Below are 23109 nucleotides of genomic sequence, written 5' to 3'. Positions count from 1 at the left end.
GCTTCGAGGCGATCGATGGACGGAGAAGGGTGGGACGAATCTCCGTTAGACAGACGTGGGTGTTGGGCGATGGCGAAGGAACGACGAGCCAGATTTTACATTTTGAGGAAATGCGTGCTTATGCTTCTCTGCTGGCGTAAATACGACAAGTATTCCAAGTAATGACGTGTGTTTTGTTCTTACTATCTGGTTGTATATTAGAAGACTGAGTTAGCAAGATCTCGTGTATTTCCAATTTTCCATATGAAAAATGAAATTTACAATCTGTGATTTCTCCTTTTTCTCTGCCTTTCTGAGTTTTTCTTCATTTTTGAGTTGGTGTTTGAACCTTGAACCGAAATATAAGTGGGAAAATCGACACACACCAGAGATGGTAAGGATTAATTAAGGTGCAGTTTGGCAAGTCTTTTAGGAAGATCTTCTAACAGCTTAATCTTGTCTATAAAGATCTAAATCGTTTGGTAAGTATCGTGGTCTGTCATGATCTGTTAAATGAAAAATTTTAGGTGCAGAAATACTATTCTGTGAGTTTTTTGGTTTCTTGTTATTTTATTGCGAAATACAGAAAGGCCAAAGTTTGATCTTCCAACTTTGAAAATCTCAGAAGACCACACCAAAAGAATTATCAAAACGCCCCGTATCACTTTTTGAATACCTTGATTCAATAATTCATAAAAAAAAAACACAGATTTAAAGATGGATGCCACCCATTAAATCAAGGCAGGATGGACAAAGTGAAGGGTGTATGAATGTATACAGTCTCATGTGATAGTGTCAGCACTCAACATTTTCACGTGCTTCTCTCAGGTTTCAGCTACTTGGGTTCTTGATAGGGACCGGCCACCGGGTGTGTATGGGCCCTAGGGTCAACGAAGCAGCGTATCAACTGTTAACCACGGCATAAACATTCGTTCTCAACGTCTTACTGTTGTATGGAAACTTTTGATTCAATCAAAACATAATGGGAGATGCAGATGAAAGTAAATCCTTTCTTGTCTATACTGATTTCTACTTTGGCACTCGAAAGTTTTCAAAATTGGCTAATGGCCTATCAGAAGAAGCTCTCAGGCGTTCTATTATCGTCCCTCCTCAAATTGTCTTCACGAAAAACAACATATTATCATCAAATTCCAAGAGACGATTTCTCGCTTGCGCATTTCGCCTAACAGCTGATGCGCTTTGGCGATCTCAGTGTCTTTGACGCATCCACCGATCATGGAGTTCCACGTAACAGTGTTACGGTGCTGCATTTCGTCAAAAGTTCCCCTCGTTTCGTTGAGTCGAGCAGTTCGAATTCAATGGGAGATTGTCTACATCCATGGACGGAAATCTTGAATTTTCGGATTCCGAAGAAGTGACGACATCTTAATTTTTACACGTCCATTCGTGTGAACGCATATAAAGAACGTTGAGAGTTGAGACATCTTATTTTCATGGTTGATTCACCACCGTGCCGATCCACCAGGGATGAACGAGTCACGACTGTCCACTGGAGTTTAGTGGACTCGGAGGAGTTAGGATTAGAGTACGTCCTATCATATCTCCTGTTTCTACGATTACTTTTACTTCTTCGTTGCTCATTCTACTGTATACACGTACAAAACGTCATTGTGGCCCACGGCAACGCGCGAGTAGGAATGGTGGGTCCACCCAGAACTCGGTCATAATCTCGAGAGTCGAGAGTCGAAACTCGAAAGAGAAATGAATAGTGAAAATGTCGCTTAGGTCGGTTGTTTTAAAATAGGGAGGGAAATACCGGAGGAGGGAGACTTGAGAGTAGAAAGGGAGAATTGTGCTGGAATGTGGAGGGGCCATGGCGAACCTCTCCAGCCTCATTCACGAGCTACGCGAGCGCATCGCTGCTTCTTCCTCATCACCTCCAAACAACAATGGCGAGGATGATCCCTTGGAGAGCAGGTTCCGTGCAGTACTTCCAAATCTCCTCCAAGCCTACGTCATCCCTTCTTCCTCAGGTCTCTCTCTCTCTCTCTCTCCCTGAATTTCTAAGACAAAAAGAAAGAAAGTTCACTTCTGGTGTTTTGTTGCAGCCAAGGAGAGAGAGGTTATTGCAGTCCTGAAGCTCCTCTCTCAAACCGCGAAGAATTTCCCTGGAGTCTTTTTCTATGGCAAAGCCACTGCTGTCCTCCCAGTCGTTGGTCGTATCTTGCCCTTCTTTGCTGAACCTGCATTTCGGTAACCCATTTCTGGACATATTACCTTGTTTATCGGAAAAATTGACCGCATTTTCTTTTGTTGAGTTTGTGTTGGATGTATTGTGATAAAGAAATAGTATCATTCCGATAGATTCGAACTCTTTTTAAGTCCAAATTTAAATAATACAAATGATATCGGTGTTAATTGCGAGCATGCTTAATCCTATGGTCCGATGCAATTCCTTGAACATTCCATTCTAATATCATCTTTTACCCTGGAAAACTTTGGTTACTTTAGCTATTGCATGCTGAACATTATTTGCAAGTTTAGGAGTTTTGTATAGCGAGATTTGACAATGTTAATGTATTTTATACAGATTAGACAACAGCCTAAAACTTACCTCAATGAGTCAATGTGTAGAGAATGAAGACCACTATTATGAATTTTGTTTATCACAAAGTAAATGGTAATTGACCTGATAAACTGCTTACCTAATTATTATGTAAGGTGTTTTGCCTTTTGATTTTCCATTCAGTTTAGTTGCTAATACTTTATGCAGAGGCTACTGGAATGATTAATTCCAACACTCTTTATTTTATTTGCTTTAGCAAGGACTGGCTGAAGATAAATGTTACTAATGAATCCATCAATAAACATAGTCTTCTCCTACCCATTTAGGGTCAGGTACAAAAATCCTGTTCCACACTTTGGCTCCATTCAGTGCAATCAATCTTATGTTAAAATGGCAGTTTGAATTGCATTTTGGAATCGAGATTCTGTCTAGAATCAGATTCTAGTAATTGTGTCTGTTTTGAATTCTACATGTATATTCTATATCCAATTCTAACTTGGCATTATCCAGAATCCACCTGTAAGTCTGTAGTGCATTTATGGGATTGTTTGGAAGTAGATTTTGGCAAATGATAAGAATCTAAATAGTCCATGTCATATGGGATTTCTAATCAATCCAACCAGATTTTAGGATGTTATTAATATGCATAGTTGTCAAGACGTTGTCTTGGTGATTAGGCTTTCTTTCGGACTGCTTTGTGCCTTGCCTTGGTGTTTCCATATGGGAGGCACAATATTTTAGGTACAGTGCAGCTAAACCATATCACGATACAACTAAGGTAGAAGGGTGTAAAAGGGCATTATAAAAGACATTTTCTTTTTCAATTTGGAGATACAAAATGGGCTTTGCCTTTTCTATTGTTCCTTTTTCTTTGTAAAATCCTTTGTAGTTACTTCTTGTCCTTTTCCTTGTGACTAGATTAAGGGCTCTGCCCCTTCATTTTCCCCCTTTTCTCTGCAATTGATGCATCCACATATTCTCTCTTTTATGTTGTTGCATTCAAAATGACAAGGTTCTGTCTCTTCATGTGTTTGTTTTCTTTAATTCTTTGATCTGACACATGCATATTCTCTCTGTATTATTCTCCTGTCTTAACAGAACACAGAGCCATTCCCTAGTTCTTCGTAGGCTGTACTGTTGTTTTACACTTTTAGTTCTACTTTTAAATTTTCTCTTTACTATAAAAGATGTTTTGTCATTGCTACACAAACTAGGGAAACAAGCTAATTCATAAGAGAATAGGGAATCATCCAAACTTTATACATAAAAAACGCCCAGTCACCTAAATCCTTTTTGGGTCTAGCCCTTGTCTTTGTCCACTACTGATTTTTTTTTTTTTTTTTCTTGTGAGTCTCTTTTTGGATTTTTCTCACTATTAGGAGAGGAAAAAAGTTTTTCTCCTGGTACATGCAATCATGTATTTTCCTGTTATAAAATCATAACTTATAACTATGTTCTTCTTTATTATTCACCTTTTTATATTGCTACAATGTACAATAGAGAATATTTGTCTTTCTTAATCATCCTTTGAGGAATCATACAATTTGTTCTTCCAGCTCCCGCCATGGAGTGATTTTCGAGACAGTTGGTTCTCTTTTATCCTTACTCCGTACTGGAGAACGAGAAGCATATTGCCAGTTTTTCTTAGATGGGATGTCAGTGGTTGAAGGTATGACACCTTTGAAGTTATTCATCTAAAAAGACAGTAATCTTGTGTATTCTAGTTCATTTCATAGTTGGTACACAGGCTCATGAAGGGCACAGTGTTGGAACTACCACATCATGAATTTCATGTGCTGATACTGTCCTATGAACCTAGATGGTTCTATCTTTCTGTGGCGTTTTGCTTGCAACCATGTTAATTGGGTTGGTTGCAGGCACCTGGTGCAGATATGTGTCAAGGAGTCAGAATTGTTTGCTCTCAAGTCTTGGAACATAAAGCTCTGCTATGTTAAGATTGGTCCACCAATGAATTCAAAAAACAAATGTGGTAAATGAATTTGTAATATGATAGTTCCAAACTAAACTATAATAAAGCATTTGGAGTATACCATCACATGACACTAACGGAGCCCTCCTGGTTGGGAATTGCATGGATCTAAATTTCAGTTTCTAATTCTGATAGTCTTTTAACAATATGAATTAATAGTTAATACCAGATGGCAGTTGGCAGATGCATGCCCAATTAAGGTTTTACCTGCAGAATCTGTCAATTGTCAAACTTCACATTGGAAAAAAAGGGTACAGATTTGGTGGTTTGAATACATATCCCATATCCACACTCACCTGTGTGCTTTGTTGTCCAGCATAGGTACTTGGGTAAAATGGAGTCAAAAGAGTGGGATTGGCCCAGAAGTTGTGCAATATGAATCTCATTAGGATTCATAACCATCCAAACTCCTAAATGGATGGTCATGATTGATGGGCTTTTGGGTAGATGAACAACAGTTTGGGGGTCTAGAATATTTATTTTCTAGACCATCTGTATATAAAGGGCAGAAAAATATTTTTTGTCCAACCTTTAGCCTTGTTTCTCTTATTCATTTATTGCTATTTTTCTATTCCTTAAATGCTGAATAGTCATTAGTTAAGATTTTATGAAAAAAAAACTGTGTCCTTTACTCCTTGCTTGTGTGCAGATCTTTTATATGTAGCATCAGTGTGTGTTGACAAATCGAGTATTGCTGCTTCCACTAGAGTGTCTTTGAGGTGTTTCTGTGAGTCCCTTGCTAGAATTGCTAAAAGTCCAGCTCTTTTTGGTGATCTTCCAACATGTTGCAGACCTACAGATGGCCCTGGAATCTTAATTGATGTCACAGATAAGCCAAGGTGGAAGCTTTTTGCCACATGGGCCATTAAGATTCTTAGCAAATGCCTGACTGATGGAACCCTATATGTGGAAGGACTCATCAATTCATCATTTGTTTCTGCTGCATGTGCCCTTTTATGTTATGGAGATGCTGATTTACATATGGTGGGTAGCATCTTAATTACAATTTAGGTGCTGGTTCTCTTTGTTATTTAATGGCTAATTTGTCATTTCACTTTTTTTTTTCATATTTCTCTAATTTTATATCCTGTGGTAGGCTTGTTTTGATTTTGCCCGAATTGCAACAGCAGTGATGGATGTTGAGTTTGTTCCCTGTGAGAAATTTATTCGGTCAATCTCCACTATATTAGGTGAAAATGAGGAGGAGCTTTCAGAATTCAGGTATAGAATTAAAATGTAATCCCTAATGTTTATAATCTCTCAAATTTGGATGTCATGCTGCTTAAAATCTAACTGGAACAAGTAAAGAATTAGAACCTTTGGCCCTTTCACTATCTCTGTCTGCCTGAGTTAGAGAGAGAGAACCCATTTTCTTTTGCAATCTGAAGCAACTTGCTTTTAGATCTTTGTGTCAAAGGTTGGTAAAAGAATTAGCATCTGCATTTTCGTCAAGTCAGTAAAATTAGTATAGCTATTACGACAGGTAATTTATACTTAGAATTTAACAGTATTGTATATATTATCAATCAAAAATAGTATTGTATATTTTGAAAACAAAATGGTTGGGATCTGCCATTCATTGCAACCAATTAGGAGATCTTGTAGTTCAAGTGAAAGTTGTGTTGTTGTACCATGTCCATGATTGCAACTTGTAGATCTTCACATTATTTTTGCTTTCACAAGATCTGGGAAATGGTCCAGGTAGACACATATGGTACATACTTTTTTTTGCTTATTTTCTTCTAGGAACTTATAATGGGCTTTAGTTGCAGAAGCACAGTTTATGATTCCTCCATGGGAGCATGCCTTCATGCACTATACTCTATTTGTTCGGATGATGTTGTTGAATGCACAGCTGGAGATATAATCAATATTTTTCCTCAATCATTGCAAAGCACTGAAAGTCCAGAACTTAAGGTTAAATTGATATCTCAATTGTGTTATTTTAGATAAACATTGTCTTTGTTTCTGTTCCATTCATTGGTTAATATATCTGTTGAAAGGAGTTAATTGATTGCTTTGACTTTCAGGTAGCCATGTGCAGTGCATACATTCGGATTGCTAAAACTTGCCCCGTTCATCTATGGAGGCCAGAATCTCTTCTCAACATGCTTTGCTACTCAAATCCTTGTTTGCCATTGATAGATTGCATTTGTATAGTGGTAGATCTACTTGGGCCTGATCTTCTTGGAGAGGGAGCAACCAGTGATTGCAATATATCAGTTTCAAGTGGCAAAGCAAATAAAAGCTTGAAAACTGAAGAGAAGAGACCTGGTCAGAACTTGGCCTCTATGAAGATTAAGCGCCAAAAAGTGGATAATGATATATTGGTTTCCAATCCTAATGCCCAAATGGGGTTGGAGCTTAGTTGTAGATATACATGTGAAAGAGAGAGAGATTATGCAGATTATATGCGGAGATTACTTTTTCTGTTTGTTGGCCTTCTAAAACCTCTTGAGGATAAAGTTGATTTGTTGAGACCAGAGGTTGCCTTAAGGGCCCTTAGCATACTTTCAATTGTGTTTTGTAACTATCCGCAAACCAATTTGTCACTATGCTTTTTTCAGCAGATGCACTTGTGGATGCCTTGGATATGTGAGCAGGTACACTGTTATTCCTAGAATAGATTCACTGGCTTGACTTTCACTTTTTTGCTAATGGAGAAATGCATTTTGTAGGCAAAGGAAAAAAGTCCGATCACATTTGACTTATCCATATATTTGGAAGCAGTTCACAGCATACTACTTTTGCAAAGTAAGAGAATAATCTTACCTTCATTTCATTCTGAGACATGATTTTATTAAAATTGAATTCACTAATGCCTCTGCTTGTTATATCATATTTTTTAAAGTCCTGTAAATCATATTTCACAGGAAAGGATTCAGACATAAGGTTCAGATTGAAACCCTTTGGATTTATGATTTGAATTGTTAATTGTATAGTGAAGTGTAACATTATGATATAGATGTATATGCACACACTCAGCTAAGCCTTAATGCCTGTATGTCACCTATTTTGGGTTGGCTGCATGAATACTGTCCTGCCATTCTGCTCTACAAGAGCCATGTACCTTTCTCATTTATCCCATACTTATTTTTGAGAAAGAAGGTAAAGTATTGTATTACTCGTAAAAACCACAAAAGTCAAATCTGCACAGAAAGGAGCTGTGCAGTGCCCAAGTTAATTCTGTTGACCTTCTATTTTGTGTATTCGGTGTGCATAGATACAAAAAAGAGAGCCAAAGTAGAAAAAAGAGCTAAGTGGCCTATTCCTGAAAAGTTTGTGTGTTCCTACCCAAGAATAGGGGTGTCAATTGGACTGGATTTGGTCCAATCTAATCCAATCCAATACTAGTCTATTGCAGATGGATCAGTTTTAATCCAATCCGATGAATAGTCTGGACCATTTTGGACCAGTCCAATTCAATGTCTAGACCATCCAATCTGTTCAAATTGGTTTTAATTTAGATTTGTTCCAATCCAGACCTGGTCCATTGACACCTGTATTCTTATCTTCTATCAATGGACCAGATATTGATTCAACCCAACCCAATCGGCCAATCCAATATAAATCCATTACAGATGGACCAGGTCCAGTCCAATCCAATAAATACTTTGGACCATTAAGTCTGGACTGGTCTAATTAAATATGTCTTATTGGTCTGTCCAATCCGTTCAAATTGATTTTGATTTGGATGGGGTCCAACCTAAAACTGATCCATTGACACACCTACCCAAGAATACAGCCTACCCAAAAAAATTTTCAGCAAATTTTCTTCTGTAATATATTTATTTTCAAACAATCTCTTATTTTTTCCACCCAAATTGTCAAAACAACTGTAGCATGTCCTATCCCCCAAACAACCTTATCTTCTTTTGATAGACCATTCAGCCTCCAACCCCATAACAATGCCATCAAATTTTCTAGAAAGCAAAACTGTACCTCAAACAGCCCCAGAAACTTTGCCCATAGACTTCTTGCAACTCTACAGTTAAAAAACAATGATCTGAATCTTCTGAAGCTTCTTCACACATACATACCTACTGGGCAACCTTCTCAGATCTCTCACTGTCAGAACATTCGCTGTTAAGCATTTTCCCAACACTGCAATCCATAACAGAAAAGCAACTTTTGGAGGTGCTACAGTGTTGCACACTTCAGCTTCTGGAAAGCCCTCCATCTCCACTTCAGCGAGTCTGTTGTAAATCTTCCTGCTTTGTCTCATTTCCAAATTCGTTTGTCCCTACTCAGATTATCAGTACAATGGCACCGATTTGCTGCATCAGCTCCAACCACTGCCCGACCTCCCAATCATTTAGGTTGAAGGAACCGTTCATACTCATCACGCGGAACACTCACCATCTCCCTCCCAGAAGTAGATGTAGATGTGGGAGGTGTTAGGTCTGCCAGTTTACTGTCACTAATAGCAACCTCGCCTGCTACAACATGATTAGCCCATTTAGAGGGAGGGCCATGTAGGTCATAACAGAAATTCACTGTGTATCCATCCCTACCACAATGAGTACACTTCCTTGTAGAGTTATTTTTTCCTCTACCACGACCTCCCCTGAGTCACGGCCACCCCGACCAATCATGGAATTGCCACGACCCCCTCTGGAATGACCTCCCCCCCTTGTACTATGTCCACCACCTCTAGTTGTCACAAGTGCTGATCTATCATACTGTGTGGGGTTCTCTGTCTGGCCCAAAGAGATTCAACGAAGTCTTGAGAATACTTTCTCAAGTGTAGGAAGAGTAGAGCCCCCCAATATTTGAGCTCTAACTGGTTCATATTCCGACTTCAGCTTCATTAAAAATCTTGTAACATCTAGTTGCTCCCTTTGCTGTTGCTGAACTTGAATATCTGGAGTAAGGGGATGATAGACATTGAGTTCATTCCTTATATTCTTCATGCAGGCATAGTACTCTTCTAGTGTTTTGGTTCTTTGTTGTAAATCAAAGTACTCCTGATACAGCTGATATACTCTTGTTGTGTTATCTTGTATAGCTTCTTAGCATGCTCCCATATATCTTTAGCCGTATCAAGGAACATGAAGTTGGCACTGATTTTGGGTTCCATACTATTCCACAGTCAAGTCATGATTTGAGCATCTTCTTGTTCCCAATCATCAAACCCTGGAGAGTCAACCGGTGGCTTCTCATCTCTAACATGCTTTACTTTCTTCTTTGCCTTGAGAAAAAATTCCACTGATTTAGCCCATGGAACATAGTTCTCCCCATTTAGCTTAATTGAGGTCATTTGTACCCCTAGGTAGTCGGAGGAAATTACTACACTAGGTTTCTGATCATTGTAGCCATCTCCTATTGCTGCCATTGAACTCTTTCACTGTTATCTCTAACTTTACTTCTCAACTACAAGCTGATTGATGTTGTTCACAGTTTGATATTTCAACACCTATTGCAGCCTCTACACACCACTGCTGACTTCACACACTTGTTCTTATTCACACTACTGCTGACTTCACACACTTACGTCCCACATAAGCATCAGTTTACCATTCACTAATCACAAGTAGAGGCCCTCTTACAACCACTCAAGCACCACAACACAGCCAAATCTGCTGCACCCAGTTCAGACTTGTTTAACACACTTAAGAGGGCATTACACAACCACAAGGAGTTCGGCAAGGTCACTGCATTCTACCTTACACCACTCGGCCACTTACAGCAGCTCTAACACCATTCAACAACTTACAGCAGCCCTACACCATTCGGCTACTGCACACACAACCCTTCCTAGGGCAACAATGAACCTAGTCCTCTAGGTTCTACTTAGTACTAACAACTTCTTGTAGGGTTTCTACCTAGAAATATAAGTAACACTAGAAGAAGAAGAGAGAACCGACCTCCCTTTGAGAATATCAATCAACCATTCACTGCTGAAGTCACTTTCCTTGTTGAAGAAGGTTATGCGCAACAGAGAGACAAGCTGTAATGTTTCTGACCTAGAGCGAACCAGTTCTTCTCCATCGACTGACCATAAACGAAGGTGAAGAGTCACGAACAATGCTGAGGTGCTTTACCAACTGACTTAGGTAAGGAGCATGGCTCTGATACCATGTTTCGACTGCTGCTACAGTAGTCCGAACATGAAGAAGAAGAAGAAGAAGAAGAAGAAGAAGGGTCTGTCGAAAATCTGATGGTTAATCCATCCAGTCGACCCCCTTAATCTATATTAGATTCTAATAATGTTTACGAAGACAGAAATGCCCTTACTTAAGTGTGGGGCAGAGTAACTCTAATAACACTGCCACATAAGCAAGTTACTTAATAAACAGAAGAAGGGCATTTCTGCTACATCTCCTTAACACTACTAAATACAGGGTACCAAACTGCTACATCTCCTTCCCAAGAAACAGCCTCAGCTACCAAAAATTATTTATTTTGTGCGATCTCAAAAAGGATGGGGAAACTCTCTTTATGCAGCTGATCTCCACTCCAAGTATCACACCAAAATTTTATCCTTGTACCATCTCCCACCATATACTTAATCCATTTATCACATACCTGGTTGCTGATGCAGCATGTCATCATTTGGAGAGAAAGTCCTAGCATTTTCAAACATGAATGACGATTTGTATTAATATTGAATATGCTAAAGTTTTTTATTCTGGCTGGCATCCTGACACAAGCCTTTTTTATCCTGCTTGGGACTGTCGGTGTAAGACAAGCTAAAACTGGCAGAGTTATACATGCATAATCTTTTAGATTAAATCTGCAACAATATTCCTTTAATTTTATTTTCTTGAAAAAAGCCTTATTTTCCATATTCCAATATTGCACTTTTCCTTTATAATTGTTCTGGGTTTTCCAGGTAGAATAAAAAAAAAAAACACAACAACATCATCATAATCACTATTATCACCACAGCAACAGACAATGTTGTTGATCTTGATGACAAGATTTAAGACTGACCAAGTGTTGCAACCCTTTGAAATTGCCCTCTAATTAAACTTAGATCTTATACTCTTGAAACCTGTTATTTAAACTTACTTTTTATATGCTATGTTTTATGATTTATATTAAGAGCATTCTTTTTATTTAGGTTCCCTTCCTATGGAGAACAGAATTTTCAGAAATAAAGGTGATGATGCAGATCATATAATTTCAGTGCTAAAGCTTCCATGGACACATTCTCTTGCCATTCCTCAAGCTCATCCTCTTTGGAAGGCAAAATGTATCTCTATTCAAATTTTCTCCAAGATTGGCATTAGATTAAATACTGAAAATGACCTTGAGATTTTTGATTTGGCTCTTCATGATGGAGCTGAGGAAGTTAGAGTTGAAGCTGTTTTGTCTATTCCAATGATTGTCTTATGGTCTGGTTTTGACCTGCTAGTACATATTTTTGAAAAGCTAGAGTAAGTAAAATGGATTTCCACATGTTTATACTTTATTTTGTAAGAGAAGCTACAAGATTTAAGAGCAAAATATGTGAACATTTGGATGCTGATTATTTAAATACTTTATTCACAAATTACTAACTTCTTTTTTTATCACTAACAGATATAAACCTTATCTATGAGAAGTAATTTACAGTTAGTAATTCATTTTGTACATTCTATTTTCAAATGTTATATAAGAGCCAGCTGCTTCCCCGCAGCTCCAGATAATGCTTCAGACTTAGTTGGATCATTCTGTCTTGTAAAATTTTCTTTTTAGTCTAATTTGGTTATTCCAGTCATATACCATACTAGGTACACCACTCTATTTAAACCCCCTAAACTAATTTTATGGGCAGTATCCTCTATAATGGAATTATGTTGGATTGGGTCGGGTAGAACAATTATCTAGTCCATGACAGAAGCTAAGGGTAGGGGTGTCGATGGATCAGGTTTGGGTTGGACACAATCTGAATTAAAACCAATTTGAACAGGTTTAATGGTCCAATAAGATATTGAATTGGACCAGTCCAATCCAAAATATTTATTGGATTGGATTGGACCAATATCCGGTTCATTGACAGTCTCATGTTTATGAGCCATTTAAAATTTAATACAATACTTTACCATTTCTCAAAAAAAAAAAAAAAACAGAGATGTACTAGGGTTTCTATACTATGCTCAATATGAGAGGAAAGGAAAGGTTATATGAAAAAATCAAGAGTAAAGGAATGATATAATCTTTAGAGACAAAGCTCAGACCAAATAATTACTGATAGAAAGTGCTTCTGTGAAGGTAGCCCATTAGATGATGACATTGGAAGCCTTTGAGCCTTTCTCCACTGATGACATCATCCGGAATTGGCACATTGTGACACATTAGTTGTTGACTAGGGTGGTCACATTAAACTACCGGCTCTACCAAAACTAACTATTGAACTTTATTTCCTTGCCTTGTTCAATCGTCAGATGTCTATTTTGCTTTATTTGGCTTTTAGTTAAACTATGTTATGATGGACGCATTTTCACATTATAATCTCAGACACTAGGTGATATCTAGTGTGACATATAAGGGCATCTGGGTCCTGTCACAAGATGGTCTTCTAACTCATTCTTGTTCCTCCTTAAAGAGCAAACTCATTATCGTTCAATTTTGCAGAATCCTAGTGAAAGAAAAGCATGACCAAGTGAACAGAATTGTCCCATTTTCTATTGGGTTTTTGGCTTGTCTCTTTGGATCTTCTGATGCTATTGATGATCAAAATGGAGGAATGTGTAAATTGTTCTTAAGTGATGACAATGTGAGACATTATCGGACAGTTAATCACCTATTGCAAGGATTCTGGTGTCCAATGTGTGATAAAAGAATTGTACAGGATCATAAACAATGTCCTAAAGTCATTAAGTTGTCCAACATTCAAAGCTTGGAAAATGGTCTGGACTGTGATTTTGGTAACTTGCAGTCTCTATTTTTTGAACTTCTTCTAAATGAGTCATCAGAAGAGGTTCAAGTTGCATGTGTGGGAGTCATCCAAAGGATACTGATGCATGGGACCAAAGATATCCTGCTTAAAACAAGGTCTCAATGGATTCAATGCATTGGATTTCTACTCCTCAACAGGAAGAAGGCTGTAAGAGAAGCATTTTGCTCACAGATTAGTTGGTTCATTGAAGGTCCCATTTTGAATTGTTTGTTTGAGGATGGGGAGGCATCAAATAAAACAAAAGAACAGAAATTTCTGGACCAAATAAAGCATGCTTTGGCAGTGGCAGAAGATCCCCAGATCTTTGAAACTCTTTTGGAATCAACAGCTGAGATTATGAATGCAGTTGATATCCATGCACAACTTTTCTTTTTCTCACTTATTCTTTTGGTTGATCAGCTTGATAATCCACATATTACAGTGCGGATAATTGCATCAAGGTTAATACATCGATCTTGCTACTTCCATCTAAAAGGAGGATTTGAACTTCTTCTTTCTAGGGTTGTCCATATTCGCAATGAACTGTTTGATTATCTATGCATGAGGCTGGTGAACCGTCCTGCAATGGTAAGAGAGTTTGCAGAAGCTGTTCTTAGTGTTAAAATTGAGGAACTGGCCAAGAAAATGGTTCCTGTTGTTCTTCCAAAGCTTGTTGTCACTCAGCAGGATAATGATCAAGCACTTGTCATACTGCATGAGCTGGCCATGCATTTGGACATGGATTTGGTGCCATTGGTAGTCAATTGGTTACCTAAAGTACTTGCCTTCGCTCTTCTTCAAGTTGATGGGCGAGAATTATCCTCTGCTTTACAGTTTTACCAAGCACAAACTGGCTCTAACAACCAAGAAATATTTGCAGCAGCATTACCAGCCCTTCTAGATGAACTTGTCTGCTTTCTAGGTGATGGTGATTCAGATGAGACCAACAGAAGGTAGGAGTACTCTGTATCAGTTTTCTTGTACTAGGTAATCTTAGACAGAACTTGGCAAACTTATATTCTGATCAGTTCTAAACCTATGCGGTGTCAGATCCGCCAAATCTATGCCCATTTTGAGTCCTATGTTCATTGAATTCGGTACATATCCGCTTAATTGGAATGTACCCAAAAATAAGTTATCCACTAATTGATTTTTAAACAAATATGCAATTCTCAATCAGTATTTTTTTCCAACTTAATGCAGTGGTTTTTTTTTTCTTTTTTTGGTAGATATACAGTTTGATTTTCCTTCTAATTTGAATTTTCAAATATCATATTGGAACTTTATTTATTTCATCTGAAATATAATAAATAACTTGTTAGCATGTTTGGCAATTAATATTGGTTATCCAATATACCATGTATTCATATATTCATATTAATTTTCTATTTGTAGGTTGGTGAGAGTTCCTCAGATGATACAAGAAGTTGCAAGAGTCCTGACAGGTTCCGATGATCTTCCAGGATTTTTGAGGAATCATTTTGTTGGTCTTCTTAACAGCATTGATAGAAAAATGCTTCATACAGAAGACCTATTTCTCCAGAAACAAGCCTTGAAACGCATAGAAATGCTGATTGAAATGATGGGTTCTCAACTTAGCACTTATGTGCCTAAAATTATGGTTCTTCTCATGCATGCCGTTCAGAAAGAAGCACTTCAAAGCAAGGGTCTCTCTGTCTTGCATTATTTCATCAAACAGTTGGCAAAGGTATCCCCATCCAGCACTAAGCATGTTGTCTCTCAAGTCTTCGCTGCTCTCATCCCCTTCCTGGAACGAAATAAAGACAACCCTTCTTTGCATTTGAATAAAGTTGTTGAAATCTTGGAAGAACTCGTGGTTGAGAACAGGGTTCTTCTAAAGCAGCATATCCGTGAGCTTCCTATGTTACCAAGTGTCCCTGTTCTAACTGAAGTAAATAAATTGATACAAGAAGCAAGGGGGTCAATGACTTTGAAGGATCAATTGCAGGATATGGTTGATGGTTTGAATCATGAGAGCTTGAATGTAAGGTACATGGTGGCCTGTGAGTTGTGTAAGCTGTTGAAATTAAGATGGCCGGATGTTGCAGCAGTGATTGCTGCAGAAACTAGCTCTGATCTGGATGTCTTAAGCTCTTTGGTTTCATCCTTGCTTAGAGGATGTGCAGAAGAATCAAGAACTGCAGTGGGACAGAGGTTGAAATTAGTGTGTGCAGATTGCCTTGGAGCACTTGGTGCAGTGGATCCTGCCAAGGTGAAGGGGATTTCGTGCCAGCGCTTCAAAATTGAATGCTCAGATGATGATCTTATCTTTGAATTAATCCACAAGCATCTGGCTAGGGCTTTTAGAGCCGCATCTGATACCATTGTCCAAGACTCGGCTGCATTGGCCATACAGGAACTGCTGAAGATTGCAGGTTGTGAGGCATCAATGGATGAGAATGTTTCAGCTTCTACCTCACAGGCACCAAAGGGAAAGGAAAATCTGATAATTGCCTCGTCTGGGAGTAGGAAAATAGATAATTGCAGTGAGATGAACAAGAGGGGCCAAAGATTATGGGGCCGTTTCTCTAATTATATTAAGGAGATAATTGCCCCGTGTCTTACCTCAAGATTCCAACTTCCCAAGGTTGCTGACTCCACATCTGTAGGCCCCATATACCGACCTTCTATGTCATTCAGAAGATGGATATTCTTTTGGATCAGGAAGTTGACTGTGCATGCAACAGGATCTCGTGCAAGTATTTTTAATGCATGTCGGGGTATTGTACGCCATGATATGCAAACAGCAATGTATTTGTTACCTTATTTAGTCCTTAACGCTGTCTGCCATGGCACTGAGGAGGCACGCCATGGCATAACAGAGGAGATACTATCTGTCCTCAATGCTGCAGCTTCAGAGAATAGCGAAGCTGCAGTCCATGGAATCACTGGTGGACAGAATGAAGTTTGCATGCAGGCTGTGTTCACTCTTCTTGATAATCTTGGACAATGGGTGGATGATGTTAAACAAGAAATGACTCTTTCCCATTCTCTTCCTTATTCAGTTTCTAAACCACCCTCCAAGGCAAAAGTTCAAATTGCAGATCCTTCAATGGTTCCAGATCAACTCCTGGTGCAATGTAATAATGTGTTGGAGCTGTTGGCTGCTATTCCAAAGATTACCCTTTCCAGGGCTTCCTTTAGGTGTCAGGCTTATGCTAGATCTTTGCTATACTTTGAATCTCACGTTCAGGTGAAGTCAGGGTCCTTCAATCCAGCAGCTGAGAGGAGCGGGGTATTTGAAGATGATGATGTTTCATTTCTAATGGAGATATATAGTAACTTGGATGAGCCTGATGGCCTGTCTGGCTTGGCACATCTAAGGAAATCAGCCAACTTACACGATCAGCTCCTAATCAACAAGAAAGCAGGCAACTGGGCAGAAGTGTTAACTTCCTGTGAACAGGCTTTACAGATGGAACCTACTTCGATTCAGAGGCATTCAGATGTGCTCAATTGTTTACTAAACATGTGCCACCTTCAAGCTATGGTTACTCATGTAGATGGATTAATTTCTAGGATTCCTCAGTACAAGAAGACTTGGTGTATGCAAGGTGTCCAGGCAGCTTGGAGACTTGGTAGGTGGAACCTAATGGATGAATACCTTTCTGGAGCAGAGGAAGAAGGTCTACTTTGTAGCAGTGCTGAGAGTAATGCTTCCTTTGATATGGATGTGGCCAAGATTCTCCAGGCAATGATGAAGAAAGACCAGTTCTGTGTTGCTGAGAAAATTGCCCAGTCTAAACAAGCTCTGCTTGCACATCTAGCTGCTGCTGGCATGGACTCCTATGAGAGGGCTTATCCTTTTGTTGTAAGACTTCACATGCTACATGAACTGGAAGACTTCCATAATCTCCTTGTTGATGATTCTTTCTTAGAGAGATCATTCCATCTTGACGACCCAGGATTCTCAAGAATAATAAAAGAATGGGATAATCGGCTTAGACTTACACAACCTTCGCTTTGGACAAGGGAGACACTATTGGCCTTCAGGAGGTTGGTATTCAATGCAAGTGGTCTTGATCCACATGCTGGAAATTGCTGGCTTCAATATGCAAAGCTTTGTCGTTCTGCTGGTCATTATGAGACAGCCAACCGAGCAATTTTGGCAGCCCATACTTTAGGCACACCAAATGTTCACATGGAGAAGGCTAAGCTCCTTTGGAGCACAAGACGATCTGATGGTGCCATCGCAGAACTGCAACAGTCTCTCCTCAATATGCCTGTAGATATTGTGGGTTCTGCAGCAATCTCATCAATTACTAGCCTCTCTCTGGTCCCTCTCAACCCACCGTCACTTTGTTTAACTCAAGTTTCAAATAAGAACAAAGATGTTGCCAAGACCCTCCTCCTATATTCCAGATGGATCCATTACACTGGACAGAAGCAGAAGGAAGATGTGATAAATCTTTATTCCAAGGTGAAGGAACTGCAACCCACATGGGAAAAAGTATACTTCTATATGGCAAAATATTTTGATGATGTGCTTGCTGATGCCAGAAAGCGGCAGGAAGAGAATCTTGAACCAGGAACTAGAATCACACCATCATCTTCTTTTGGTGCTAATATAAATACAAATACTGAGAGACCTTGGTGGTCTTACCTCCCTGATGTCATGTTAAATTATGCAAAAGGACTTCATAGGGGCCACAAGAATCTTTTTCAAGCTCTTCCAAGGTTGTTAACATTATGGTTTGATTTTGGGAGCAAATATCCTAGAGTTGATTCGTCATCCAATAAAGATTTGAGAAATGTCCATGGAAAGGTAGAAATGTCAGTGCCACAATGAATTTGATTCCTGATTTCTCTGGTTTCTTTCTTTACTGTCTCGTTTATTCTTTTCTGTTCCCTATTTTTTCAGGTCATGAGCATCATGAGAGGCTGCCTTAAGGATTTGCCAACATATCAATGGCTAACAGTCCTTTCACAGTTGGTCTCTAGAATTTGCCACCAAAATGATGAAATTGTCCGGTTAGTGAAACACATTATCACTTCTGTTCTCCGTGAATACCCACAGCAAGCTCTTTGGATGATGGCAGCAGTTTCGAAGTCTACAGTTTCTGCAAGACGTGAGGCAGCAGCTGAGATCATACAAGCTGCACACAAAGGGTCCCGTGAAGAAAATAGTAGTTTGTTTGTTCAATTCTGTAGCTTGATTGATCATCTAATCAAGCTGTGCTTCCATGGGGGACAGCAAAAGGCAAGGGCTCTTAACATTTCAACCGAATTCAGTGCTTTGAAACGGATGATGCCACTTGGAATCATAATGCCTACACAACAAGCACTTACTGTCGCCCTGCAAACATATGATACAAATCTGGCTGAACCACTTAAGATTGACATATTTTCGGCCACTGATCTTCCTACCATATCTGGAATAGCTGATGAGGCGGAGATCTTGTCTTCTCTTCAGCGACCTAAAAAGGTATTTCTAGCTACTATCATTATTAGTTTTCATTATTATTAGTTTAGAGGTTTGGTTGTCATATATTTTTTATACCTTAATGGGTCCATCAAGGAGAGCTCTCTTTCTCTGCATCAATGTTTTAAAATGTGGAGGCATGACACAAGGCATTCCACTACTTGGAGGCCTGAGGCATAGTTCAGAATGTAAAAGCTGTAAGCCTCCTAATACCCCTAAACATAAGGAGGCTTACACCTCCTTGTGGAGGGGGATGAGGATGGAGGGTGAGGAGGAAGAAGAGGAAGGAGGATCTCATCTCTCTCTCTCTCTCTCTTAATAAAGATCTTTCATATTAAGAAGAATGAAGATGTATAATACTTTCTTTCCCATTCTTTTTCCTTCCCTTCCCTTCCCTTCCCTTTTCATTTCTTTCTTTTCTCTTTTTTTTTCTTTTCTTTTGTTTCTTTCTTTTTTCTTACCCTTCCTTTCATTCCTATTTTTCCTTTCTTTTGTCTTATTTTGTATGAGTGGGTGAGGCATATGAGACATAAACCTCTTGCACCTGAGGGCGTTTTGGGGGTGCCTCGCCTGGAGGTGTGCCTCTAGGCATATGCGGTATGCCTCCCACACCTTTTAGAACATTGCTCTGAATGTCTGTTTGCTTGGATTGATGTATAACTAAATTGAACCATTCAGATGATTTTGCCCTTTCAGTCATATTTCTTAATTTCATTGTTTTTTATATTTTTAAGAACAAAAAAAAATGAAGAAACATGTCAAATGTAGCTTCAATATTTTATTGAAGCCTTGGTGTATTTCAGCCAAACCGTTCAGCTTGAATTTTGATAGAACAAATAGAAAGATAAAAATTTTATATAAACATATTTATTTAAACCTTTTATAAAGGGTTTTTAAAAATTAGGATGAGAAGAAAATGGAATTTTGATTTTGTAACAAATGGTATAATGAAGTTATATAATATACATGTAGTAAAAATGTGCCAAGGCTTTCTTGAGATGTCTATCACACAAAGCAACTCTCTTTGTTAAAGTTCTGAAAAGCAAGACCATCACTACCAAGGTTTTATACAGATAGGAATGTAGAACTGATGGTACTAAGTCATGTCAGTTTTTTAGACCATTTTTAGTTTTGTTTCTTTTACCCTATTCTTTGATCTCTTTGGAGACCCTTATTGAATGGCTGGTTGTATCACCTATTAATCTTGGTAGATTGTCTTTATGGTCTATCAATTTGGTCCCGAGTTTCCTATGCATTAAAATGACTACTATTTTGGATTTTCAGGTGGTTTTTCTTGGTAGTGATGGTGTTGAACGTCCATTCCTCTGCAAACCAAAGGATGACCTTCGGAAAGATGCACGTATGATGGAATTCACTGCAATGATCAACCATCTATTATCTAAATACCCTGAAAGCCGTCGGAGGAAGCTCTACATACGCACCTTTGCAGTGATTCCACTAACAGAGGACTGTGGCATGGTAGAGTGGGTTCCCCACACCCGTGGGCTTAGACATATACTTCAGGACATCTATATAGCTTGTGGAAAATTTGATAGACAGAAGACAAATCCTCTGATTAAGCGAATATATGACCAGTGTCAGGGGAAAATCCCTGAAGATGAAATGCTGAAGACCAAGATTTTTCCCATGTTCCCTCCAGTCTTTCATAGATGGTTCTTAACCACATTTTCTGAGCCGGCTGCTTGGTTCAGGGCTCGGGTTGCTTATGCACACACGTCTGCTGTTTGGTCAATGGTTGGACATATAGTGGGACTTGGTGACAGGCATGGTGAGAATATCCTATTTGATTCCACAAGTGGTGATTGTGTTCATGTTGATTTCAGTTGCTTATTTGACAAGGGCCTGCAATTGGAGAAACCTGAGCTGGTACCATTCAGGCTAACACAGGTAAATAGAAAAGCATATTTCCTGTGCCCATTCTGACTATAGAAGCATGAGTGATATGAGATTTTCATTAATATTATTTGATGGGGCATGCAGAATATGATTGATGGATTAGGTATTACGGGATACAAAGGGATTTTCTTGCGGGTTTGTGAAATCACACTTTCAGTACTAAGGACACACCGGGAGACTTTGTTGAGTATCCTGGAAACTTTCATCCATGATCCTCTTGTAGAATGGACAAAGTCTCACAAGTCCAGCAGAGTAGAAGTCCAGAATCCCCATGCTCAGGTTTGAACCTTCATCCATGTGTTCTGGATTTAACCATACTTGGAAACATCATCTGGTCAATTTATGATATGTTTAGATTGACACTTAGGGGCTGTTCTTTTTTGAGATTTTGAGAGGGGGAAAGTTGGTCAATGGGATTTTGGTTCCCATTGGCCAAGAACCCCATGTTCTTTTTTCAGATTTATGTGGAGACCAGGGAAAGCTTATTTTCCTGGGTACCATCCCCTAGGTGGGTAAATAACTTTTCCACCTAGAGGGAAAATTGCCAACACCTGAATGGGACAAAAATGCCCCTTTTAATAGTGGATTTTTATGGCTAAAATGGTCATTGCATTATTTACCTGGGAAATAAAAGAACATGGGTAAATGCACTTACCCAGGTAAATGTTTTCCAGCAAAAACTTACTCAGGTAATTGCATTTACCTGGGTAAATACTTTACTGAAAAGCGAACGAGGCCTTAGAAGACAAAATGGAATGGAAAGTGACTTGTTTAGGGTAAAAAAATTTGTCCCAATAAAGCTTCGGGGAGTTACTGCCTTGAATTAAGGTTGCCAACTCACTGAGTTGACAATGATAGTTCATGACTCGTACTTTTAGCATTTTTCGTTGCTTTTATGGAAAATGAAATAATGGTTAGCATTAGTTTGTATATTCTTCTTGGCAAGAATTGTTTTACATATATTTATTTCAACTGAATGAGATGGGAGTGCTAGAAGCAAATGCATGGAATGCACATTGATAACCCACATATATATATTATATTATTCCATTCATATAGTCATAATCCTTGTATTCTATTATCTGTGCTTAATGCACATTTTGTCAGCATTCCTGGATGGGATGTGTATCTACTCAATCTTTTTTGGGATCCTGTTTCCAACAAATTGAATTATAAGAAAAGCATTTATTGGGTTAATTAACTAGGAAAGTTGTGATGTTTGAACATTACAGAGGGCCATCAGCAACATTGAAGCACGGCTGCAGGGTGTTGTGGTTGGTGTTGGAGCAGCACCATCTTTGCCTCTAGCTGTAGAAGGCCAGGCTCAGCGCTTGATTGCTGAAGCAGTATCACACAAAAACCTTGGGAAGATGTATATATGGTGGATGCCCTGGTTTTAGGTCTTCATATACTAAGATATCCTGAATGTATCATCAGTGATTGGTATGTCGCATCATTCCATTGTCTTGGCATTTTCATGGCTGTGGTTGTGTTAGAAGAGCTTATGGCAGTCCATTTATGGAGGTGGCATTTTGGATTAACCATAGGATAGGTCTTCTCTTCTAATATGATGAACCAAAGCGTATATAATTTATATTGGTTGTTAGAAGCAACCTAACTAACTGATAATCCAAAAAAAAAAGAAGCAACCTAACCAACTAATAATCCAAAAAAGAAGGTTATCTTGTATGATAGAAGTCGAGGTGGAGTTTGCTGCCTACTTGGATACTAGTGTTGTGGATAGTTATTATGATCTAAAGCCAGTGAGCATTCAAATGTACATAGATATTGCTTGTGTTATTGAAACTTGACATGATCAATTTATCTAATCAGAAATTTAGTTTCCCTATTTTTTTATCAGCAATTTTAGTTTCCTTTTTCATGCGTCTTTTTTATGTAATATCATTGAGTTATTGAACCTCCAATATTTGTTCATTTACCACAGTTGCTCTTCGATCTTGTAATTCCGAATCAGAAATTAGGTTTTCGAACACTCCTACCCAGTGTTAGTCTGTTAACTGCCCCTTCGTTTTTGACCAGTCTTCCTCCTGTGCAAATCGTCAATATTTTGGTCAACAGGTTATCCTTTCGACTGGACATACTTGTTCACGGGCTACCCAATCGTATCAGGGGCTTCCCAATACGCCCTTACAGGGGGTGTTTCGGGTCAGACCATGGTTCAGAGGGTAGACGGCCTGAAACTGACCCTCTGAATCAGATTGAACAAAAAAACTAAAAAAAATGGACAAATGAGCCTTGATATATGGCCTATATATATATATTTTTATCAGTAACAGTGAAATTTTATTAATGATAAAAACACGATTACAACGGGATGGAGCTAACAAGTCTAAACTCCAGTTACTCTGTCTCTATTTACCCTTGCC

At 38.8% G+C, this 23109-nt stretch overlaps 1 protein-coding gene across 3 annotated transcripts; it reads left to right on the top strand.

Annotated features, from left to right (window-relative positions):
• The first annotated feature begins 736 nt into the window (after positions 1–736).
• ATR (Ataxia telangiectasia-mutated and RAD3-like protein) lies at positions 737–22582 on the top strand. 3 transcript variants are annotated; one of them, XM_088948250.1, is made up of 15 exons: positions 737–1973; positions 2049–2193; positions 4063–4175; positions 5146–5480; positions 5593–5717; positions 6269–6413; positions 6527–7099; positions 7175–7250; positions 11563–11878; positions 13059–14315; positions 14758–18148; positions 18245–18808; positions 20090–20713; positions 20807–21001; positions 21955–22582. In XM_088948250.1, the coding sequence occupies exons 1-15, from the start codon at positions 1814–1816 to the stop codon at positions 22120–22122; spliced, it is 8187 nt and encodes a 2728-aa protein (XP_088804376.1). In that variant the 5' UTR covers positions 737–1813; the 3' UTR covers positions 22123–22582. The 3 variants fall into 3 exon arrangements, with proteins under 3 accessions (XP_088804376.1, XP_088804375.1, XP_088804377.1); XM_088948249.1 differs by having other exon boundaries at positions 6263–6413; XM_088948251.1 differs by lacking the exon at positions 4063–4175 and having other exon boundaries at positions 1834–1973; positions 6263–6413.
• Positions 22583–23109: the final 527 nt, after the last annotated feature.

Source organism: Nelumbo lutea, chromosome 6 (genome assembly GCF_056320005.1).
Source record: "Nelumbo lutea isolate HS-2025 chromosome 6, American lotus-T2T, whole genome shotgun sequence".
Taxonomy (NCBI): Eukaryota; Viridiplantae; Streptophyta; class Magnoliopsida; order Proteales; family Nelumbonaceae; genus Nelumbo; species Nelumbo lutea.
The sequence above is the reverse complement of the archived record's forward strand: the minus strand, read 5'-3'. Positions and strand labels throughout refer to the sequence as shown.